Source organism: Pristis pectinata, chromosome 3 (assembly GCF_009764475.1).
Source record: "Pristis pectinata isolate sPriPec2 chromosome 3, sPriPec2.1.pri, whole genome shotgun sequence".
Taxonomy (NCBI): domain Eukaryota; kingdom Metazoa; phylum Chordata; class Chondrichthyes; order Rhinopristiformes; family Pristidae; genus Pristis; species Pristis pectinata.
In genome coordinates, this window is record NC_067407.1 from 40,881,832 (window position 1) to 40,903,548 (window position 21,717).

Consider the following 21,717-nt stretch of genomic DNA (forward strand, 5'->3'; position numbering starts at 1 on the left):
TAAAAAAGGAAAGTAACAAGTCTAATAAACACAGAAACACTAATTAGTCTGCATCTGCAGCACAGAAGAGGAAGGTAGATTAATACTTCAGGAGCATTGTTGCAGTAACACATTCACAGAGTGCAAGTTTGTAATTATGCCCAAAACCCAAATGTTTAGTGGCATGTACACCAGAGTTCACAGACATCAGGCCTTTTTATTACCTATTCCACAGGATTGCTGTGGCACAATATGAATCATGGACAATTTAACAAAAAAACTTCTTTGGGTTTAAGGGGTTAATGCTAATGTCTCAACCTGAAAAAATAATTCCATTTTATGACACTCATTACCGTTATTATGTCAAATTCATTACATATTGGGTGCAGACTCAAGATTCCTACCACAGCACTAAATGTTTCAGCAATAACTCATTCCCATGCAAAAGTCCCCGGTACATTTGAGGTTTGGGGCTAACAGCAGTTGCTTTAGTCTGCTTTCGTCTGCTAGAAATGGAGAAAACTCTGATATTGGCATTGGGTGCACATGAGAACTAACTCCTAAGTCCCTGCTGCCCAAGAATTTCCCACCTTACAATCAGGAGTGGTTTGTAACTGCTGATTGTGGCAAGGCATTAAAGACTACTTTGTAAAGTGACTCACTTTGATAAACTATTTGAAAAAAAAATTGAAGTCATTAATCATTACTTTTGTTCTACACATTGAATCATTTCTAATAGGATGACAGTAAGTTTTCTTCCCGCCCCCCCCAACCCCCATAAATAACAGTAGTCACAGAAAGAAAATTTGTACCAAATGTTCAAAAACAAAATGTGCGTACCTTATAGTTCTTACATCACAAACACGTTCTAACCCTTCTCAAATGTGAATATCTGCATGTTACCCTTCAAAGAGGATTGCCAGCTATTCTTTATTAGGACTTTCTGATGCTAATTGGGAAAGGTGGGAAATGTGATGCAAATTGGGAAACTAGGCACAAAAATTGGGAAAGGGTCCTTCTACTAAAGCATTTGGGGTTGTGATCAGCAATAAAAACCAGTAAAACCAGAGTTTTCTGTTACTGATCTGTACAGTTAACAGACCCATAATTGTACCCATGAATGAGGTGCAAGTGCCAAATAGACAGGGGAGAGCATAAATGAAGGAGGAAACAAAAGTGGAAGTAAGAAAATGTATAATTAAACCAAACATTTCTTGTTTTACAACACTGTAAAAACATCCTTTTGAAGTTCAATGACTCTGATGCACCAAATATAACCTTATGATCTTCATCTATTTTTCACAGAATTATGAGGAACTTTATTGGTTTCTGTCTAAAGCCAGACTAAAAAATTACCCTGGATGTCTGCAAGATTTGTATTCACTAAACTGCTCCATTCGCTCTGGTATCCAGGCCCTTCAAATCTCATACAGCGTACTCGGGCGACATACATCGCACAAGGATCAGCTACTTCAGTGATGACAAATGTTTCATTGACAGCAAATAAAGTCTGCAAAGAGAAACATTAATATTGACAATTGCAGAAACAGTCAGAAAATATATTTCATCTTTTGCTCTACTGAACAATATGAAAAAAAGAGGTGCATAATGTTCCTAGCAGACGGTTATCATGAGGTGGTGGCTCCCAGAACATCCCATCGTCAGTGATGACAGGGCCCGGCCTGCCCAGCTAACGGCAAGTCTGAAGCATTCACAACCACGTTCAGCCAGAAGTGCTGAGTGGATGACCCATTCCGTCGTCCTCTCAAGATCACAGATCTTCACCATCACAGACGCCAGTCTCCAACCAATTCAATTCATTCTACTTGATATCAAGAAACAGATGTGAACACAGGATACAGCAAAGGCCATTGGACCACAAAACCTCACATCTGATTATATAATGAAGGGAAGGTCACTGTGGAAGCAGATCATATGTTAATTTTAAATTCTTAACAAGATGGCCTTAGTCCTTCCATACACAACAACATTTCTTCAGATGAAAGCCAACTCAGGCATTTCCTTGTATTTCTGATCTTCACTGTCCACATCCTTACCACACGTTTTGAATTTGTCACTGCAGATCACACCAATCAAGATCCAGTCTCATCCCCACCTACCAGCCAAAAACATGGCAGTGATCGACTGGCTTCAAGCATTAAACCCGGGTCCTTACTGTATCCACCCAACTCCTGACTTCCTTCTATTGCCTTCAATCCAAGCACCATGTTCTTGCCCCTCCCACTCTTCCTTATTTTCTCCATCCTTGGCTGGATGTGTTCTCCACTCTGCAGCCACCACAACTTGCTCCCATCCCCACTATCTGTCACAATGTCTCATCTAAAAAGGGAAAAAAAGAGACTCAGAAGATTAAAAACTAATGCAGATCCCATGCCACTAGTTCCTTTGGATTTACAAACAAGGGGCAGAATGCCCTATTGCAAAATTGGATTCCCCTTTGGTCAATTGGTGCTAGCTACACTCAGGAACAGTACACTGTCTTAAGGGCAGCCCTCTGGGAGACCTGCTAGCTGTAACCAATAAGCTTTTAAAACTGGAATGTGGAACGCCTGCTCTTTCTGAACTAACATATATGCAGAATATTACCATTTTCTGCCACCCCATCCCAATCCTATACTGCTGGTAAAAATAGACAAAAACAAATTTCCAGACCAGTACCTTTTGCACTCCAGACAGGGGGCAGCTTTAGTAAAATAGTTTCATTGCTAATCTTATGAAACATATGTGGGTAGTAATAACTGCAATGGAAGTAGTTGTATCACAAAAATTCAGATAAAAATAAACCACTTAAGCTTTGCTATTTCAGTTTATATCATCTTATGAGCTCTTCAATGAGATTATTTTGTTGTACTCACTCCCACTCAACCATTAACTTCCATATCACTGATGGAAAGCTATCCAATACCCTCCATAAATCAGCTAGCAAGGAAATTACAACAATTTTTAAAAAGGTTGTCAACATTAGACTTATTGACAACTGCAATGTTTCAATGTATTTCTAGGTGGTAAACTGGTCTAAAATTTGAAGACTTACAAGCCTAATGGAACAAACAGAAATCCTGAATTTCTATCCAGAAGACCAGCAACTGGTTTACAGACTGGGGTAGTATACGACCTGGAGAAAACTTGGAGATGATGTTGTTCTGATGAATTTGCTGCTCTTGTTGGCACAATAACAGAGCAGGGAGGTGAAATAGTTTTGCTTCCACACATCATATACATGTACATATTACAGTCACAATGCACCAGAGTTTGAGGATGTGAATATGGAGTCAGGGAGCTGTATGTACATCGCTACAGTTGCACTTATTCAGGCAAGTTGTGGAACTTCTACCGCATTCTTAGCTTGAACTGTTGACCGAGAAGCTGCTTATATAGTTGGTTCAGGCCCTTCTCCTCAGGAATGTCTCTCTGCAGTGTTGATCTGAGGACTGATGGTATAATGATGAAATTCAAGGGAGAAGAGATAGAGTCATTTCTGGTTGGAGACTGTCACCAGCCAATATTTGTGAACATCACCTGCTGGATGTCAGAGTCAGAGAGCAATGCTCTATTGAAACAAGCAGTTTGATACAATTCACCCATGCCAACTGTGGTGCCCATCAAGCAAGTCCCAGTTGCCCACGTTTGGCCCATATCCCTCTAAACCCGTCCTATCCATTTACTTTTCCAAATGTCTTTTAAATGTTGTTATTGTACCTGCCTCAACCATTTCCTCTGGCAGCTCATTCCATATACTCACCACTTCATACACATGAAGAAGCTGCCCCTTAGTTCCCTTTTAAATCTTTCACCTCTCACCTTAAACTTATGCCCTCTAGTTTTTAGTTCCTCTTCTCTGGGAAAAAGACTGAGTGCATTCACCCTATCCATACCCTTCATGGTTTTATACACCTCTATAAGGTCACCCCTCAATCTCTTACATTACAATGAAAAAAGTCCTAGCCTGCCCAACCTCTCCCTATAACTCAGGCCCTTGAGTTCTGGCAACGGCCTTATAAATCTTCTCTACACTCTTTCCGGTTTAATGAAGTCTTTCCTATAACAGGGTGACCAAAACTTTACACAATGCTCCAAGTGAGATCTCACCAATGTCTTGTCCATCTGCAACATAACATCCCAACTCCTTTACTCAATGCCCTGACTGAAGGCTAGCATGTCAAACGTCTTCTTCACCACCCTGTCTACCTGTGTCACCACTTTCGGCGAAGTATGTACCTGAACTCCTAGGTGCCTCTGTTCCACAACACTCCTGAGCACCCAACCAGTCACTGTACAAGTCCTAGCCTGGTTTTCACTTCCCAAAATGCAACACTTCACACTTACCCGAATTGAAAGCCATCTGCCAATCTTCAGCACACTTACCTAGCTGAATAAGATCTCCCTGTAATTTTTGATAACCACCTTCACTGTCTACGATACCACCTATTTTAGTATCATTCACAAACATACTAACAAGGCCTTGTACAGTCACATCCAAATTGCTTATATAAAAAACAAACAACAGAGGCCCCAGCACCGACCCCAGTGGCACACAGCTAGTCACAGGTCTCCAGACTGAGAAACAACCTTCAACCGTCCAGTGCCCTACCCTCATCTACTCTCTTCGATACCTCTTCGAAAAACTCTTCAATTGTCAAACATGATTTCCCATGCACAAAGCTATGCTGACTGTCCCTAATTAGCTCTGCCTATCCAAATGTTGATAGACCCTGTCCCTCAGAATCACCTCCAGTAACTTACTCACCACTGATGTCAGACTCACCGGCCTGTCGTTCCCTGACTCAACTGCCTGTCATGCAGCCTAAACCTGGATGACATCCAGCTACTACTCTGTAATGCCATGAATTGTTATATCATGAGAAAATTTATGAATGAAATTAACTAAATTGCCATGGAGTAATTGTCACTCTTAAGTTGGTGGGAGGGCCAATACTGATTGAGTAGATGCTGTTTTAACCCTATCAAATCATTTGTAACAACACTTGGGTCTGCCTCCAACAGTTATATCACCTTCCTTTGCATTATATATATTTTTTACCTACTGAGCAGTTTTGTTCTGGATCCTGATTAACTGTAATTTCCCTAGGGTTGCTTAGAACATGGAGCATAGAGTGGCATAGCACTGGAACAGGCCCTTCAGCCCATAACATCTGTGCTGAGCATGATGCCAAATTAAACCAATCCCTTTGCCTGCACATGATCCATATCCATCCATTCCCTGCATATTCATGTGACTCTTGAACGCTACTATCTTTTCTGCTTTCACCACCACCCATGGCAATGCATTCCAGGCACCTACAACTCTGTGTAAAAAAAATCTTGCCCTGCACATCCCTTTAAATTTTCCCCCTCTCACCTGAAAGCTATGCCCTTTATTATTTCACATTTCTACCCTGGGGAAAAAACTTTGGCTGCATACCCTATCTGTGCCTTTCATAATTTTATAAACTTCTTTCAGGTGTCCCCTCAGCCTCCGACATTCTGGAGAAAAAAAACTCAAGTTTGTCCTAATTCTCCTTGTAGCTAATACTCACTAATCCAGGAAGCATCCTGGTAAATCTCTTCTGCATCCTCTCCAAAACCTCCACATCCTTCCTGTAATGGGCTGACCACAAAAGTGCGGCCTAACCAAAGTTTTATACAACTGCAACATGATTTCCAGACGGTTATATTCTATGCCCCAAGCCTAGTGCCAAACTGGAGCAAAGGTTCCTCCTTTCAGTGGCAACTACTTTCATCTCCTGGATCTATACCTAGATAAAAACAATGATGCATTCTGGATCCAAGTGGTTCTGGAAGAAGCTAAAATGAACATCAACAAACGTTATTGATGAGCACAAGGCATTAATGACAGTTCCTACTGTCACATTATTGGGAGGAAGCTAATTAAGCAGCAAATGTTGTACTTTCTGTAGCTAGGACCTATCCTGGAGAATTGTCCCACAGTCAGGTAGATACCACTAACACAGCTGCAACACAGTTCTTGTCCAGGATTGGTGGAAGTATGTTACTTCCCTGTACCTGGTCTAATTCATATGTGTTCCATAACATACTTCTCCCCTTGTTCTCTATCATTCAACAAGAAAATAGCTGAGATTTTACACAACTCTCCTGCATGAACTCCATCTCCCTTGATTTTCTTAACATTTAACAATCTATTGATCTCTTTCTTGAAGATGCTCTGTGACTAAGCCTCACAGACCTCTTGGGTAATGAATTCCCAAGATTCATCACCCTCTGTGTGAAGATCATCTCTGACCAGATAGTGAATCCCTTATTTTAAGACTATAACCCATGGTTCTATACACCCCAGACAGCAGAAACATCAACTCCACATTTACCCTGTTAATTCCAATTTTCTACATTTCATTGATATAACCTCTGATTCTTCTAAACTCAAGAAAGTACAGGACTATTATGCTTAATTTCTCCTCATACAACAAACCTGCCATCCCAGAAATCAATCTAGTGAATCTTCACTGCTCTCCCTTAATTTCATTATAACCTTCGTTAGGTAAGGAGCCCAGACCTGTGAACAATATTCCAATCGTAGTCTCACCTGGGCTCTATATAATTGGAAGATGTCAATTTGCCCATTCAGCTACCCTGCCCATGCTCCTGAAACCTGTCTGCTTCCTCCTCAGTGCTCACGCTGTCACATGGCTTTGCATTACCAGTGGGTCTGCAAGTTTTCAGCACTGCATCTGAGATATCCTCAGGCCCCACAAGCTCTCGCTGTGCGTAATGTACTAAATACATAATATAAATGATTAAATAATGAATTTACTAAAAATATCTTAATAAACAAGAAATCACTTATAGTCATTAGGATTATAAAATAAAGTAAAAACATTTGCTTGTGCTTACTTCATTTAATCAAGGTCAGAGAACCTATTTTAATGAATAGGTTGTGCTTCTTATTCCGCCCTCCCTGCCACAAGGCTGAGGGCCCGGATGTAAAGGGCAACAGCCCCCTGCTCACGATGTTTGTGGTCAGTTACTGAGCTCAGCACATGTGACCTCCAGCTCATCTCTGACCATCACGTTCCCTTGCGCAAGTGGAGAAGTCAGAAATGAGGTGAGCTGCAAGGAAACATCTCCGACAATTCCCTGTGGACTAGCTGGCCTGATGTGACATTTTGATCCATTATGTCACTGGACTAGAAGGTATGAAAGTTTAAGAGGAGAAAAAGTTCACGATAAAAAATTCTCCCATTGTATCACATGCATGCCCAAAATAAAGTGGAAACTCATCAATGAAAAGCTCTCTTAACTGGATAGGAATTTCTCATTTAGTAATTCATGGATTCTTCCAGCAGAATGTATTTTCTCATTAAACCTTATATACTATGACCACACATACAAATGGTACCCAGTGGACTTCCAAACAAATTGAAGCTTGCTTTTTGTAAATATTAAGAGGAAGCTGAATTTTGATCTTATCTTAGTTGTTATGGCAGTGGCATCTTTGATGGTAGGGGAATGCTGAATACAATCGTCCACTTGACACTCCAAGTGTTGGAGCTTTTACTACATTTAAGAACAGATTTGACAAGTAAACCCCTTCACTAATGTTGCCCATTTGAAAAATATCATTAGTAATTCAATAATGCTGTAAAATGAAGCTTTTAGTCAATAGCCTTACCTTGGGGTTAACATATGTTTACAGACAGTACAAAACTATAATTTTATCAGGTTAATGCTTTAATGTGATGTATATCTGATGATCTTGATGCACACTTCTGCATCAACGTTGAGTTAGAGTCATCTCTGAGATTTATGGTAAGAGAGGGATGAGGTGCATGACAGTACAAGTTGTTGCTGTCTGTGAGACAATAATAATTTTAATGCTGATGATGGTCCACACTACTTTATGGTTGTCCAGTAATAGTTCCTCACATTTGACTTCACAGTATTACCACACACAAAGGAGGCTGCCCTAATAGTGAAGGCTTGAAGGAGAAACCTAATTTGCCTGGCTGGAAGCAGATGTTATTGGTGCTGTTGTTTTACATATCGCCAAGGTTCAGTGAAAATAACAGGCATCAGATGTAATGAATTGTCCACCTGCTGGGTCAGATTGAAATTACCCTTTGTCTTTACAAGGGCTGCAGAGGTGGTACTTGTAGGAGCTGATGCATACAAATCAGTACTCCAGAATGAGTCAGCATAGGAGGAATAGGGAGGGGAAAAAAAATCAGTCTATTGGATACGGCAAAAAGAATTTTGATTATGTTACATAAACTTGAAACTACTTCCTGTAATATGTTGTGCAACCCTCCAGAAAATAAATATTTGTATTAATGACCAAGATGTCTGGCATGCTATGATTCCATGCTGAGATTAAAAACATTGTGAGAAGGCCTGCTAATTCCATTATCAGCAGCTTTCTTTTAACAAGTATGAAATAATGAGATTAAAAGGCCAAGCACCCTTGCAGCAATATATTAAACACACCAACCAGGTCAAGTCGGACAGTTGTAGGACACGATATTGTGGTTGAAGCTTGTACCGAATATAGTCGGAAAGCTGAACAAGTTCAATACTGATGCCGAAGTTTTCTTTCTAGCAATTGCAAATTTTTCTCGTTTACATGAAGAATATTAATATTGATTAAGGTATCTCTACAGCAGGCCCAAGATAGTGGACCTTCCAATCATGCAATCTGTGCTTCCAAGTCTGTATCAACCTATTTCTCCAGTCGAGTCACAATTTGCAAATGCCTGAGTGAGATTTATTTCTGCAGTCTTCTTTTTCCAGTACTGTGAAAACTAAATCTGAAGCAACGTTTGTAGTAGCCTCAAGTTAATCATGTTTAAAAAAGACACCAAAGAAAACCTGGGTACATGAAGATATGCCAGTGTAAAGAAATGCAGACAAGTTCCATGCAGAATTGGGCACCTAATTTATCTCTCAACACTGAATTAGAACCAATCAAATTTTTCCCATAGAGAGTCAAAGTGTGATATCCCCAAGGCATTCTTTCATACTTTCTTGTGACAAGTTACAAAGGTGTACAGGAAGTTGGCTGAAAGATTCATTTATCACAAGTCCCTTTCCGTGACTACACATCCTTAGTTATTCTCATAATGCTATTCCACAACTGGTTGGTAGAAGGCAGGCAAGGTAGATTACCCTTCCATTATAATTTCCCACATCTGACACATCTCAATGACAAGGTAGTTGATATTGTGATTGCCGGGTATATGTACATACAAATCAGTACATTTCACTCTGTCATTGCCATACTATTTAGTGCAAGTTTTACAAAGTTTTAACAGATCACCCTACCTTCCAATTACTCTCTATTCCATCCTCAGAGTATTGAATTTCAAACAGAAGTGTGTAAGGTGGCAGAAGTGGCTTTTCCCAGCTGATATTTAGGTCACCTCCATCTGAAGTGATTTCTGCCACAACATTAGAGGGTGCCCAAGGTTTTACTAAAAATATGAAAAGGAGAAAGAAATACTGATGGGTATTGAAGAACTTACAATATATAGAGTTTAAGTTACATAAATCAGTTCACACAGTCAGGTTAAACCTAAGCAGTACTTTTAATAAAGCACTAAGGAAGACAAGACTAGAGGGAATAAAGATATATTCTTTATATACTGTTTAAATTGGGAAGAAATAACCTGGGATTTCACTCTGGTCATATGATGAATGGGTGTAATGAATTCTGCACAGATCTCCTGTTGGATCAGACTGTGCTTGAACTGGCTTGCATCCGGCAAAAATCCCACACCACCACACCCACACTCCAACCCCCATGATCATCTCAAGTCAAACTTACCGCTAGGACTCCACTGGAGCTGTAGGGGAACAAGAGCCTAATGCCACCATAAGACCATAAGATACAGGAGCAGAATTTGGCCATTCAACCTGTCAAGTCTGCACTGCCATTCAATCATAGCTGATTTTGTTCAACCTCATTCTCCCACCTTCTCCCCATAATCCTTAACCCTTTTACCAATCAAGAACCTATTGACCTCTTCCTTAATGTGTTTGGCCTCCACAGCCCTCTGTGGCAATGAATTCCACAGATTCACCACCCTCTGGCTGAAGAAATTCCTCCTCATCTCAGTTTTAAAGGGACGTCCCTCTATTCTGAGGCTGTGACCTCAGATCCTAGACTCTCCCACTACTGGGAACATCCTCTCCACTTCCACTCTGTCCACGCCTTTCAGCATTCGGTAGGTTTCAATGAGATCCCCCTCATCCTTCTGAACTCCATCGAGTACAGGCCTAGAGACATCAAACGCTCCTCATATGTTAAGCCCTTCATTTCTGGGATCATTCTTGTGAACCTCCTCTCTAGGACCAGCATATCCTTCTTTAGATATGGGGCCCAAAATTGCTCACAACATTCCAAATATGGTCTGACCAACATCTTATAAAGCCTCAGCATTACATCTTTGCTTTTATATTCTAGTCCTCTCAAAATGAATGCTAACATTGCATTTGCCTTCTTCACTATTGACTCAACCTGCAAGTTAACCTTGAGGGAATCCTGCACTAGGACTCCCAAGTCCCTTTGCACCTCTGATTTCTGAATTTTCTCCCCAGTTAGAAAATAGTCTACACCTTTATTCTTTCTGCCAAAGTGCATAACTCCACATTTCCCTGTGCTGTATTCCATCTGCCTTTCTTTGTCCACTCTCCCAACCTGTCCGAGTCTGTCTGCAGACTCCCTGCCTCTGTGACACCGGTCTCACCTGTTGCTCCACCTATCTTGGTAAAGTCTGCAAATTTGGCCACAATGCCACAGACACCTAGTGAAAAAAAGCAGGCCAGAAGGGACAACTTGGTCTCAGGCAATGAATCCTCAGGCCCCACCCCAGGACACTCCAATAGCAGTTAGAGGATTCCCTATTTTCAAAGGCCCCTAACTATTTTAAATTGCTCTGATAATAAGAAATTTAAATACATAATATAAACAATTTAATAAAATTAACAATAAATAATGAACTTCCTAAAATATCTTAATATACTAGAAATTAATTAAAATATTAGAATTGTAAGATAAAGAAATGCAAAAATATTTGCTCGTACTTTTTTAAAGTCAGAGATCCTATTTAATGAATGGGTTGTGTTTCTTACACCGGCCCCTCCCTGACACAAGGCTGTGGAGCCGGACGTAAAGTGCATCAGCCCTCTGCTCACAATGTCTGTGGTCCATCGCTGAACTCAGTGCACGTGACCCCAGCTCATCTCTATCACACTCTATTGTGCAAAAGGAGAAGGCAGAGACAAGCTGAACTGCAAGGAAACATCTCTGCTGATTCCCTGGCTTGATACAACATAGAACAGGACAGCAGTTGAAAAGGCCCTTCAGCCCGCATTATCTGTGCCGACACGATGCCAATCTAAACTAATCCCATCTGCCTGCACGTGGTCTCTATCGCTCCATCCCCTGTGCCTGTGTCTTAACCGCATCTGCTTCCACCACCTCTCCAAGCAGGGCATTCCAGACACTGTGTAAAACAAAACTTGCCTTACAAATCTCTTTTAAACTTTTACCCTCTCACCTCAAATCTATGGCCTCTAGTATTTGAGCTCTCCATCCTAGTTAAAGAGTCTATGCCTATCTAGCCTCTCGTCATTTTATATATTTCTATCAGGTCAACCCTCAGCCTCCAAGGTTCCGGAGAAAACAATCCAAGTTTGTCCAGTTGTTCCTTATAGTTAATACTCTCTAATCCAGGCAACAGATTGGTGAGCCTTTCACCATTAGAAGGTATGAACGTTTGTGGGGCTAATAAGTTCAAGATAAAAAATTCCCCATTTCTACCACATACATGCCTAAAATAAGGTTGAAACCCTTCAATAAAAGGCATTCTTAGCTTGACAGGAATTTCTCATTTAGCAATCCATTGATTGATTCAGAAGAATGTATTTTCTTATTAAACCTCTTATACTAAAGACAACACATACAAATGATAGGCAGCAGACTTCCAAACAAGTTGGAGCTTGCTTTTCGTAAACATTAAGAGGAAGCTGAATTTTCGTTGTTGTGCAGAGCAGAACAATAAATTAAATCACCTGGACCTTGATACCTTAGTAGAACCACGAAGGCTGAACTTACCTACATCCATGGGAATCACACAGGTTGGTGCAGATTTGAATGCCGTCTCTTGAAGGCTGAATTCCACCCACATCACATGGCCAAAAATGAGGTTAATGGGCTTAATATGACATTGGCCAAATTCATTCTTCTGCATTTGGCATTCCTCAACATCAGTGCTATTGTTTTCAACTTCCAGGCTATCACACCAAGACTCTTTCCTTTTCAAGAAAAAAAAATCAAAGACAAAATGTACTTTGGTATAATTAAATCAAGTAATATTACATGCTGAAAATTAGATGATGCAGAGAATTAGTGCTTTATCCTTTCACCTCCAGTATCTGAGTTGACTGGATAAAAGTCTCCCTGCTGGCTCTTAAGGAATGGTATACACAAAATGAGTCAAGAATAAATTCAACCAAATTCATCCTATAGTTCTGATGTCGTGACAAATCAGCAATTAACTCAGGAGATCACTGAAATGGAAATGGGGTAAAACTGTAATAAAGAATTAACATTTTACTTTGGAGCTAAGGCACATTGTTGCAATAAAACAGACAGAACTCCAATTTGCACCTTTATGAAGCTTTCACAATATAAACTTCTATGAAAAAGGGACTTAAAAAGGTGCAACTGACAGTTGTTTGAGTGAATCTGCTGTGGAAATGATCGGGGATTTAGATGGAAGATGTTGAACAAGTCTGAAGGTCTGCATGACTCAGTTTAAGACAAGTGTAGATCCTTCACCAATGAGCAACCAGAAGTTATTCCTCCCATTCCAAACCCCACCCCAAAGATAACAATAAAGACATTATACTTGCATGTAATATTTTAACTTGTAGTTGCTGACTGCTTCTGGTTTCCATAGATTTGAGTGCCACCTGCAGATCATTGTTTCCAATGCACCATCAGTCTCGCATGAAATATTAATTTTTGTGTCTAATTAAAATATCAATATAGAGAAAGGTTACAAATCATCACTTTAGTAAAGATGTGGGAAGAAGATATTTTGCATCCTATGCATAATTAAATCAACCAAACAAATGATTAAGGATGAAAATAATTTTAAAAGAATTGTATATGATATACAGCACAAACACAAGCCACCCACTCAATCTACATCTACTTATGTGCTGCTCCTGACTTTGCTTATTTGACTGAAAATCAAAAAGCTGCTAATGCTGGAAATCTGCAATAAAAACAGAAAATGCTGGAATCATTCAATCTGTGGAGGGAGAAACAGAGTTAATGCTTCAGGTCAAAGACCCTTCAATAGACCCCAGTCTGATGAAAAGTCTTTGACTAAATTGCTAAATCTATATCTCTTTCTATGGATGCTGCCTGAGCTGCCGAGTGTTTCCAGCATTTTCTGTTTTTATTGCTCATATAACTATCCAAATAACCCTTTATTCCCTCTCACCTCTCTACAGCCTCTCCTTCGTACACGTACATTAATCCTTTTGGTTGGGATTTCCACATTTTCACTGGATCAGGAAGTTTCTTTTGAATTTCCTTTTCAATAATGTGACTATCATATACTTAATGAACTTTAGTTATGCTATTTTCTGCTAGTGGAAACATTTTCTCCAACTATTTCATTTGAAGATTAGCTCACCCATCTGCACGCTTATCTCAAGAGAAAAATGACATGGCTTGTTCTTCCTTTCCGGATGGACATAACCTTGCATTTCTGGTATCAAAATGTGCTCCTTTTATTTATGCACCTTTTCCAATTCCGCTTTAAAATATGCTGCCCAGAATTGTACACCCTCTTCAAGTGTGCTCAAACCAAAGTTCAATACAAGTTTAGCATAACTTCGATTTTATACTTCTGGGAATAAATTTTCATTGGCTTTGCTAAAAGAAGTCATGTTGCAGCTATGTAAAACTTTGGTTAGGCCCCACTTAGAGTACTGCATGCAATTCTGGTTGCCACATTACAGGAAGGATGTGGAGGCTTTGGAAAGTGTGCAGAAGAGGTTTACCAGAATGATGCCTGGATTAGAAGATATGAGCTATAAGGAGAGGTTGGACAAGCTTCAGAGGCTGACAGAAAACCTGACAAGTTTATAAAATTATGAGAGGCACAAATAGGGTAGACAGTCAATATCTCCCAGGTAAAAATGTCAAGTACTAGAGGACATGCATTTAGAGGTAAGAGCGAGAAAGTTTAAAGGAGATGTGCAGGGCAAGTTTTGGTTTTTTTTGTACACACAAAGTAGTAGGTGCCTGGAACGGGCTGCCTAGGGTAGTAGTGGAAGCAGATATGAGAGTGGTATGCAGGGAATGGAGGGATATGGATCATGTACAGGCAGAAGAAGTTTAGTTTAATTTGGCATGTTTGGCACAGACATTGTGGGCTGAAGGGCCTGTTCCTGTGCTGTACTGTTCTGTGTTCTAGGTTCTAGGTTCTATGTTCTAAGTTGTTCTGAGAAATGTTGGCTTGGATTTCCCCAATGACTGCCAGCCGTCCCGTCCCCAGCCACAAGGAAGTTCAGGAAACCTGTGCAAGGGCCCTTGAATGCTAAAGTCCCCAACTTCTTGAGGTGCTTGAATGGTTACTTCCTGCAACTCCCTAGAAGTTACACAGGGAAATCTGCCTGTTGAACCCGTGCCAGGTTAAACCTGGAAAGGGATCAGCAATTCCATTCATTTCAATGGAGAGGAACAACTGCAAGGGAGAAAAGCAATTAATTTAGAAAGGTAAATTACCTGGAGTTAAAGTAAATGTATGAAATTGCTCTTTTTAGAGTCTTCTAATGTTTTGAAGTGTTTTATTTTATTCAAAAAAAATTCATTTTTTTTAAACAAATGATTATTTTTAATAGCTTTTGAATGTTTCTGAATGTCAGAGATTGAGAACATGGCTAAGCTGAATGTCAGAGCGCTTCTTCAGGCCCCACAGCTGTTGTTACTTATGACTGATAGGCCCCTGCACTCTGCTAGGCCTTGGTGATCACATTGGAATTGCCTTTCTTCAGCAATTTGTCACTAAAAGATCCATTCTGGATAACTGAGGACCTCCTGGCAGCAATGAGCAACCTTCCACTGCTAGGATAAGCCACATTCAGTGCAAGTCTGCAGATGCTGGAACCTGAAGCAAAAAATGACCTGAGACATTAACCATTCCTTTGCCTCCACAGATGCTGCTCATCCTGCTGAGTTCCTCCAGCAGTTTGTTTGTTGCTTTATATTCCACATTCATATTACTTTCAAATTAATAATACTCCAAAAGTGATCTATGGTGACCATATACACCCATCATTGACAATTCGATCTTAACTTGCAACTAAACAGTAAACCCTAGAGTGCTTAACATGCTGTTCTCTCAGCAGCAGAGAAGCTGACATGACCATCTTACTCAAATAGTTTCATCATTCTTCCTTACAGTACTCCTCTAATCTAAACACTTTGTTGATTCTGGGATACAGTTCCACAACTTTCCCACATCTTCTTATACAAGTGGCTGCTTTTCCCAGAAAATAAATATCAGGTTAGTTTGAAGTGTAACCCAGCACTGTCAGGGGAGGAGGCTAAATATTTTTAAATGGTATACAAAAGGCTTAGAATGATATTAATTGATTAAAAATAACCTAAGAGATTTAAATTTTTTTTTAATTATCGGAAAGCATGCTACTTAATTTTTAAAACAAATCTTACCAATTATAATTATTTCAGCATAGCGAAAGTTACATATACTTCTTTCTTCATCTTGAAGGCAACACTGCAATATGTTGAATCCAGACCGTCCATTTGATGTTACATTGAGGAGAGTGACACTAGTTTCGTGATCACTGATTAAAGCATAATTATCTTCGGGGATTTTTTCATTCATATTTAACCACCAGGCTACATTGTAATTGGTCAGGGTCTGATTATAGAAAATGCACCGTACAGTAACATCCGAGCCAACAGTTGTCAGGACTTGGGATGGGTAATACGTAATTTCTATCAAAAAAAAGAAATATTTTTCTTAACATTTGCCTGTTTATTCATTAGTTTTGTCACAATTGACAAATATCTTATAAAAGGAAATATATCCTCTCCTTTTTCTGCCCAGGAGTTTACTATGGATGAAACTTGTGATCCAGTCTTAATTGATCTCTCCTCTTCTTACATTGCTCTCATTGCAGGTGAAGGAAAAGGTAAAACACGAGCATAATTGATGCAAAGACTTTCAAAGATCACTATAAGTGAACCTTGCAATAAGCAGCAGCTACATTGAATTAGCTCAATAACCATCAAGCATTCATTTACACTAATTCTACACTAATTCTGTTTTATTCACTCCACATTGCAATCAACGCACCAGATTCTATCACTGGGGGTAATTTACTGTGGCCAACTAATCTACTAACTCACACATCTTTGGGGGAAAACCAGAGCACCCAGAGGAAAGTCAGTCACAGGGAGAACATGCAAATTCCAGACAGACAGCACCCAAGGTCAGGATTGAACCCATGTCACTGCAACTGTGAGGCAGCAAGTCTGCAAGCTGTGTCACAGTACCACCCAGGTTCTCAACCCTTACTTTGTTCAAACTGAAATATCATAAGCACAGGTGGTGATTCTAAATAGATAAACCCAGGAATTCATCCACAGCAGAGTCGTTGGTTCAGGTGAGAGATAACACTATCAAATACTGATGGGAAAAAGATTCCAGCATATCCTGAGGCATGGTTATTGATTTGAGTTAAGAGCAAGAATAGACAACAAACATATTATATATTTGCCATTAAAGTAAAATGTGGAGTTAAGCCCAGGGACTGGTTTCCTCTCTCTCTTCTATTCCTTCAATAGTTTATTACCAGTAAAATTTTGATGGTATTCTTTTAAAAGGTTTTGTTTCCTGCACAGCTCGGATCCACGTGTGACCCCAACAGCACCATTACTTGTTTATAGGAACTGAATGGAGTCAAAGGCAAAGCATGTGAACACAAGAACAATTAAAGCAGTAGAGGAGGACAGCAGTGAATGGACAGCGGTCAGGCCTAAAGTCTCTGCAATTTCCCCAAACTTTCTGCATCTCCATCCACCCTCATGAAGCATGGAGGCACAAACAGTTTAAGCATCCATGGTCAAAATGAAACCATTAGTGCAAGAAAACTAGAAAGAGTGGCAGAGCATCAAAATGAGCTGCAGGCACAGATGGTAAGAATGCACAAGAAGAGAAGAAACAGATTCAAGAGAGGAAGTATTAAGTTCATTGCAGCAAGGACATAACGAAAATGATGGATTTACCCAGGGTGGTCATTTTCAAGGAATAGATCAGTCTGTGTCAGGTTAGGGTCTATGGAATTGAAGGCCAGGGAGGGAAATTCTCCACTCCAGTGCCTGATCTGATGGTGGTCAATTCTGACACACAGGTTGCAGACAGGATGAGGATGGGGGCTGTAGGTGGAGGTAGAAAGTTCCACTTGCCACAACTCCTAAACAATAGAGGAAATCACATTACAAGGCTTGCCCTTTTAGAGCATCTTACACAATCTCTAATATTTCGGATGTGTAAATTCAGCTCCACATATAGTCTGCAAAATCTCACGCCATTGTACATCAGTTAATGGATAATCCTTTCAGAATGCAAAAAAAATGCAAATTGTTATGGCAGTTAATTTGTGCAGAGCAAGGTCCCAGAAACAACAAAGAATTAACTGATCACATCATCTGCACTGTACTGCTGCTGCAGATCAACAAATTTCATGTCAGTTATAATAAATCTGATTTTGAATCTGATCTGTTGATTAGGGGATAAATTTTGACCAGAACAAGTGGAACTCCCCTTCAGATGGATTATTTCAGAGCAGACAGACACCTCAATTTAACATCTCACCTGAAAAGCAACACTTCTGACAGAATAGCATTCAGTATATGATGGTAACTCTCTACGTGTTCAAGGTTCCATAATGGGGAGTGAATCAACACACTTCTAGCTGGGAGACACAAATCCCACTACTCAACCAATTAGAATTTATACATCATTTTTCAACTATAATCATAAAAATTTTTTTTTGTATTCTGAAAGGATTATTCATTAACTGATGTATAATGGTGTGAAGGCTTTGTAATATATCTGTGGAGCTGAATTTTCCCAGAATAGTGAAACCAGCAAGCTTCACCATTACTAACACCTGAAAAAATTGACAACCTCCTCTGTTCTGAGGAGAACAACCCCACTTTCTCCTGTCTGTCCTCTTAACTGAAGTTCCTCATCCTTGGAATCACTTTAGAAAATCTCTGTGCACTCTATTGAAAGCCTTTACGTCTTTCCTGTGATGTGGTGTCAGACACAATACTTAATTGTGGCTGTACAAAATAAAATAATAAATTGCAAAAGCCATATCTAAGTGTTACAAAGTCACTTCAAAAAAAAAAGCAGACAGATCATAAACTGGCTGTGCAAAGGTGGAAGATGTATTGTCCCAGCTAGAGTAAAGGTTGTGCAACTGAGTAGCAAAATCAAGGCACTTTTGCAGAAATGGGTTCATGTCCTTGAGCCAGGATTTCTTTTGCAGCCTGTTGTTGCCTGACTGACTTGATGCATTCCATGGTTAAAAGCTTGCCTCTGTGAATAAGAAGGTTTGTCAATGCTTTTACTGCTCTGTCTCTTCCTGAAGAAATGGACACATGCGACCTTTATAGTCTCCGATCAGCTGAAAGCTGTTGCGCGTTCCTTATTTAAAATTCCTACCACCTGTCTCAGCAGGTACAGCCTAGCAAGAGGCTGCCTTGAAAGCTTAACACTACTTTGCCATCTGTTTCTGAGAGGTTGTTTAATCAATGTCAATAGATAGATTTATCCTGTTATGAGATTGTGAAGCAAGAGCAGAAAGTAATTAAGTCGAGCAACGTCTTTAAAGAAAGGAGGTATTTAAAAATCATGTCGGGTTTTGGCTGAATAGATGGAGAGAAACTTTTCCAACACCAGAAGGATCAAGAACTAGGGGCACAAAGAATGAAGGTGATTGGAGAAAGAACCAAAAGTGACACGAGGAAAATCTTTGTTTTATTTGTGAGTGGATAGGGTGTGCAATGCACTGCTGGGGTGGTAGCAGAGGCAACTAGTGAGGCTTCATTACGAATCCAACTTTGCTTCCAATCAAGTCCAGATGAGGCTGCCTAATGCCCATCCCTTTGCCAGAAAACCTGCAAAATGATTTATAAATAAATATATTCATTGTAGAGTCTGCCTTCTGGCCCCTTGTACCATTTGGCACCAATTAGTAATCAGTGAGGACGATTATCTCTAATCCCCCAAGTAATACAATTGACAACATCTAAGTAAATTTTCCTCTGGTCAGGGTTCCTTATGAGATGATAAACCTTCAACCTGGGGATAAGATGTTACTATCGTGGCATGGGCCAGAAATGAAAAGGACATTCCTCAAAAAAAAAGGGAGTTACATCCCCAGGGAAAAAAATATTAGCAGGCAAGTAATATAACCAAAGAACAATTATTTTCTACTGTATTGGAAATCTGAACAGTCACACCTTTGTTTGAGTCCCTTGGTCTGAACTCAACCAGCTTTTCTACAATTTGTTAATAAAAGGTAAGCACAAAAAAAAGACAGATTCTTTTTGCTGCCCTGCCTTCTATTTATTTGCTACAGCAATTCAATACTTACCCTGTACGTTCACATGTAGAGGATCACTCCAATCACTCCAAAACCCTGGGCCATCGCGACGTTTACAGCGAATGACAATAAGATAAGAAAGGCCACTCTCCAAATTATGAAGAATCAAAGAGTTTTGCCAGATATCCTTAACCTATTATGCAGGATTATCAACATAAGAACATTAGAATTAGGAACGTGGATAGCTCATTCAGGGACAAAGATAGCCTGCTCTACTTTTTAATAAGGTACGATTAATTTATCTTAGATCTCATCCCCACTTCTGTGCCTGATCTCTATTACCACGGATTCTCTTACAGTTCAAATGTCTATCGTAGGCTCAAACATACTTCATGATTCAACATCCACAGCTCTCCAGGGTTGAGCATTCCAAAGATTCACAACGCTCATAAGAAATTGTTCCTCATCTCAATTTTAAATGGCCAACCCCCTATTGAGCCATACCCTAGTTAAAGATTCCTCCACTGGGAAAACATCCTCACATCATCTACCCTGTCAATCCCTTTCAGAATCATACATTTCAGCATCATCTTGTTCTCTTGAGCTCCAAACAGCATGTGCTCATTCTGCTCATCCACCCTTCCATGAATAGTCTAACACTGCATGCAGTACTTCAGCTGTGATCTCACCAAAGCTCCATGTAACTGTACTAAGACTTCCTTACTTGTAACCATGTTAATTGCAATCAACTTCAACATTCCAAAGGCCTTCCTAATTACTTGGAGCGCTTGCATGCTTACTGTGTGCTTATTATATAAGAACAACTAAGCCTCTGTGAACACTAACATCTAATATCCTTACTGTCAAGCAATAATCTGTTTTCTATTCTTCTTACCAAAACGGACAAAATATTTTTCCACAATATATCCTATCTACCATCATTTGCCCATTCACTAAACTTGTCTATATCCCTCTGCAGACACATTGTGTACACCTCACAACTTTACTTTCCTATCTTTGATTCATCTGCAAATTTGGATAGATTACGCTTAGTTACTTTATCTAAACCTTTAATATAGATTGTAATTAGCTATGACTCATCAGTGATCCCCAAAGCAACCCACTAGAACCCTCTTAAATTGGACCTTACCCTTCCTTTTCTGCCTGTAAATAAAACCTCTCTCTATTCTGACACATTATCCTCAACTCCACAAGCCTTTCACTTGTGCAGGATTTTTTTGCAGCACTTTATCCAATGTCTTTTGGAAATCCTAATACACTACATCTGCTGGCTCCCTTTTACCTATCCTGCTGGTAACATACTCAAAGAACTCAAAAAAATTAATATATACCATTTCCTGATCATAAAATCACAATAACTCTACATATTATACCTTTCTAAGCATGGAGTTATCACCTCCTTAATAATAGATCCCAGCATTTTCCCCACTAATGTTAGGTAAATGGCCTTTAGTGCCTTGTTTTCTCTATCTCTTCTTTCCAGTGCTATATGTGCTGTTTTCCAATCTGCCCTAAGCTTTTGGGAATATAGCAAAATTTGTAAGGTGACAACCAATTCATCCACTATCTTTGTAGGCACCTATATAGCATCCCAAGATCTAGGCCATCAGGTCTAGGGGAATCTGTCAGCCCCAAGCCCATTAGCTTGCCTCATACATCTTCTCCAGTCATATTAATTGCTATAGATTCCTTACATCTGCTTATAAATGCTATTAAATTATTTGAATAAAAGATAAAGTTTAGAAACTGTTTAAAATTATTCTTGCGTGTTTTACAACAATGATAATAATTGAGCATTATACATTGTGGAAAACCTATGTTTATCCAAATAATAGAAAAAAATGAGATGAAAAGGACTTGCCAATCAGAGGTAAATCACCTTTAAAACAAATACATAAGCTTATATTTAATCTAGACAAATAGGCCAAGATTATGTATGCGCTTCTGCTGGAAGCTGATACTCCATGTTTGTAATACAGTGCTTCTGCTAAAATAGAGGTAACAGGGACAATCCTTTGGAATTTTAAACCAGTGAGTCTTACATCCGTGGTGGGCAAA

The 21,717-nt window shown here is 39.6% G+C and overlaps 1 protein-coding gene across 7 annotated transcripts in view; it reads right to left on the minus strand.

Moving 5' to 3' along the window:
- The window catches only part of lepr (leptin receptor), a 95,457-nt gene that overhangs the window by 26,509 nt on the left and 47,231 nt on the right, over positions 1 to 21,717 (minus strand). For all 7 annotated transcript variants that reach the window (XM_052012882.1, XM_052012879.1, XM_052012877.1 and 4 more), the window contains exons 7-12: positions 19,690 to 19,831; positions 15,728 to 16,015; positions 12,889 to 13,006; positions 12,089 to 12,288; positions 9,295 to 9,443; positions 1,336 to 1,489 (exon numbers count right to left, since the gene is read on the minus strand). In XM_052012882.1, coding sequence (XP_051868842.1) covers positions 1,336 to 1,489; positions 9,295 to 9,443; positions 12,089 to 12,288; positions 12,889 to 13,006; positions 15,728 to 16,015; positions 19,690 to 19,831 — 1,051 coding nt within the window. The remainder of the gene's footprint in view (positions 1 to 1,335; positions 1,490 to 9,294; positions 9,444 to 12,088; positions 12,289 to 12,888; positions 13,007 to 15,727; positions 16,016 to 19,689; positions 19,832 to 21,717) is intronic.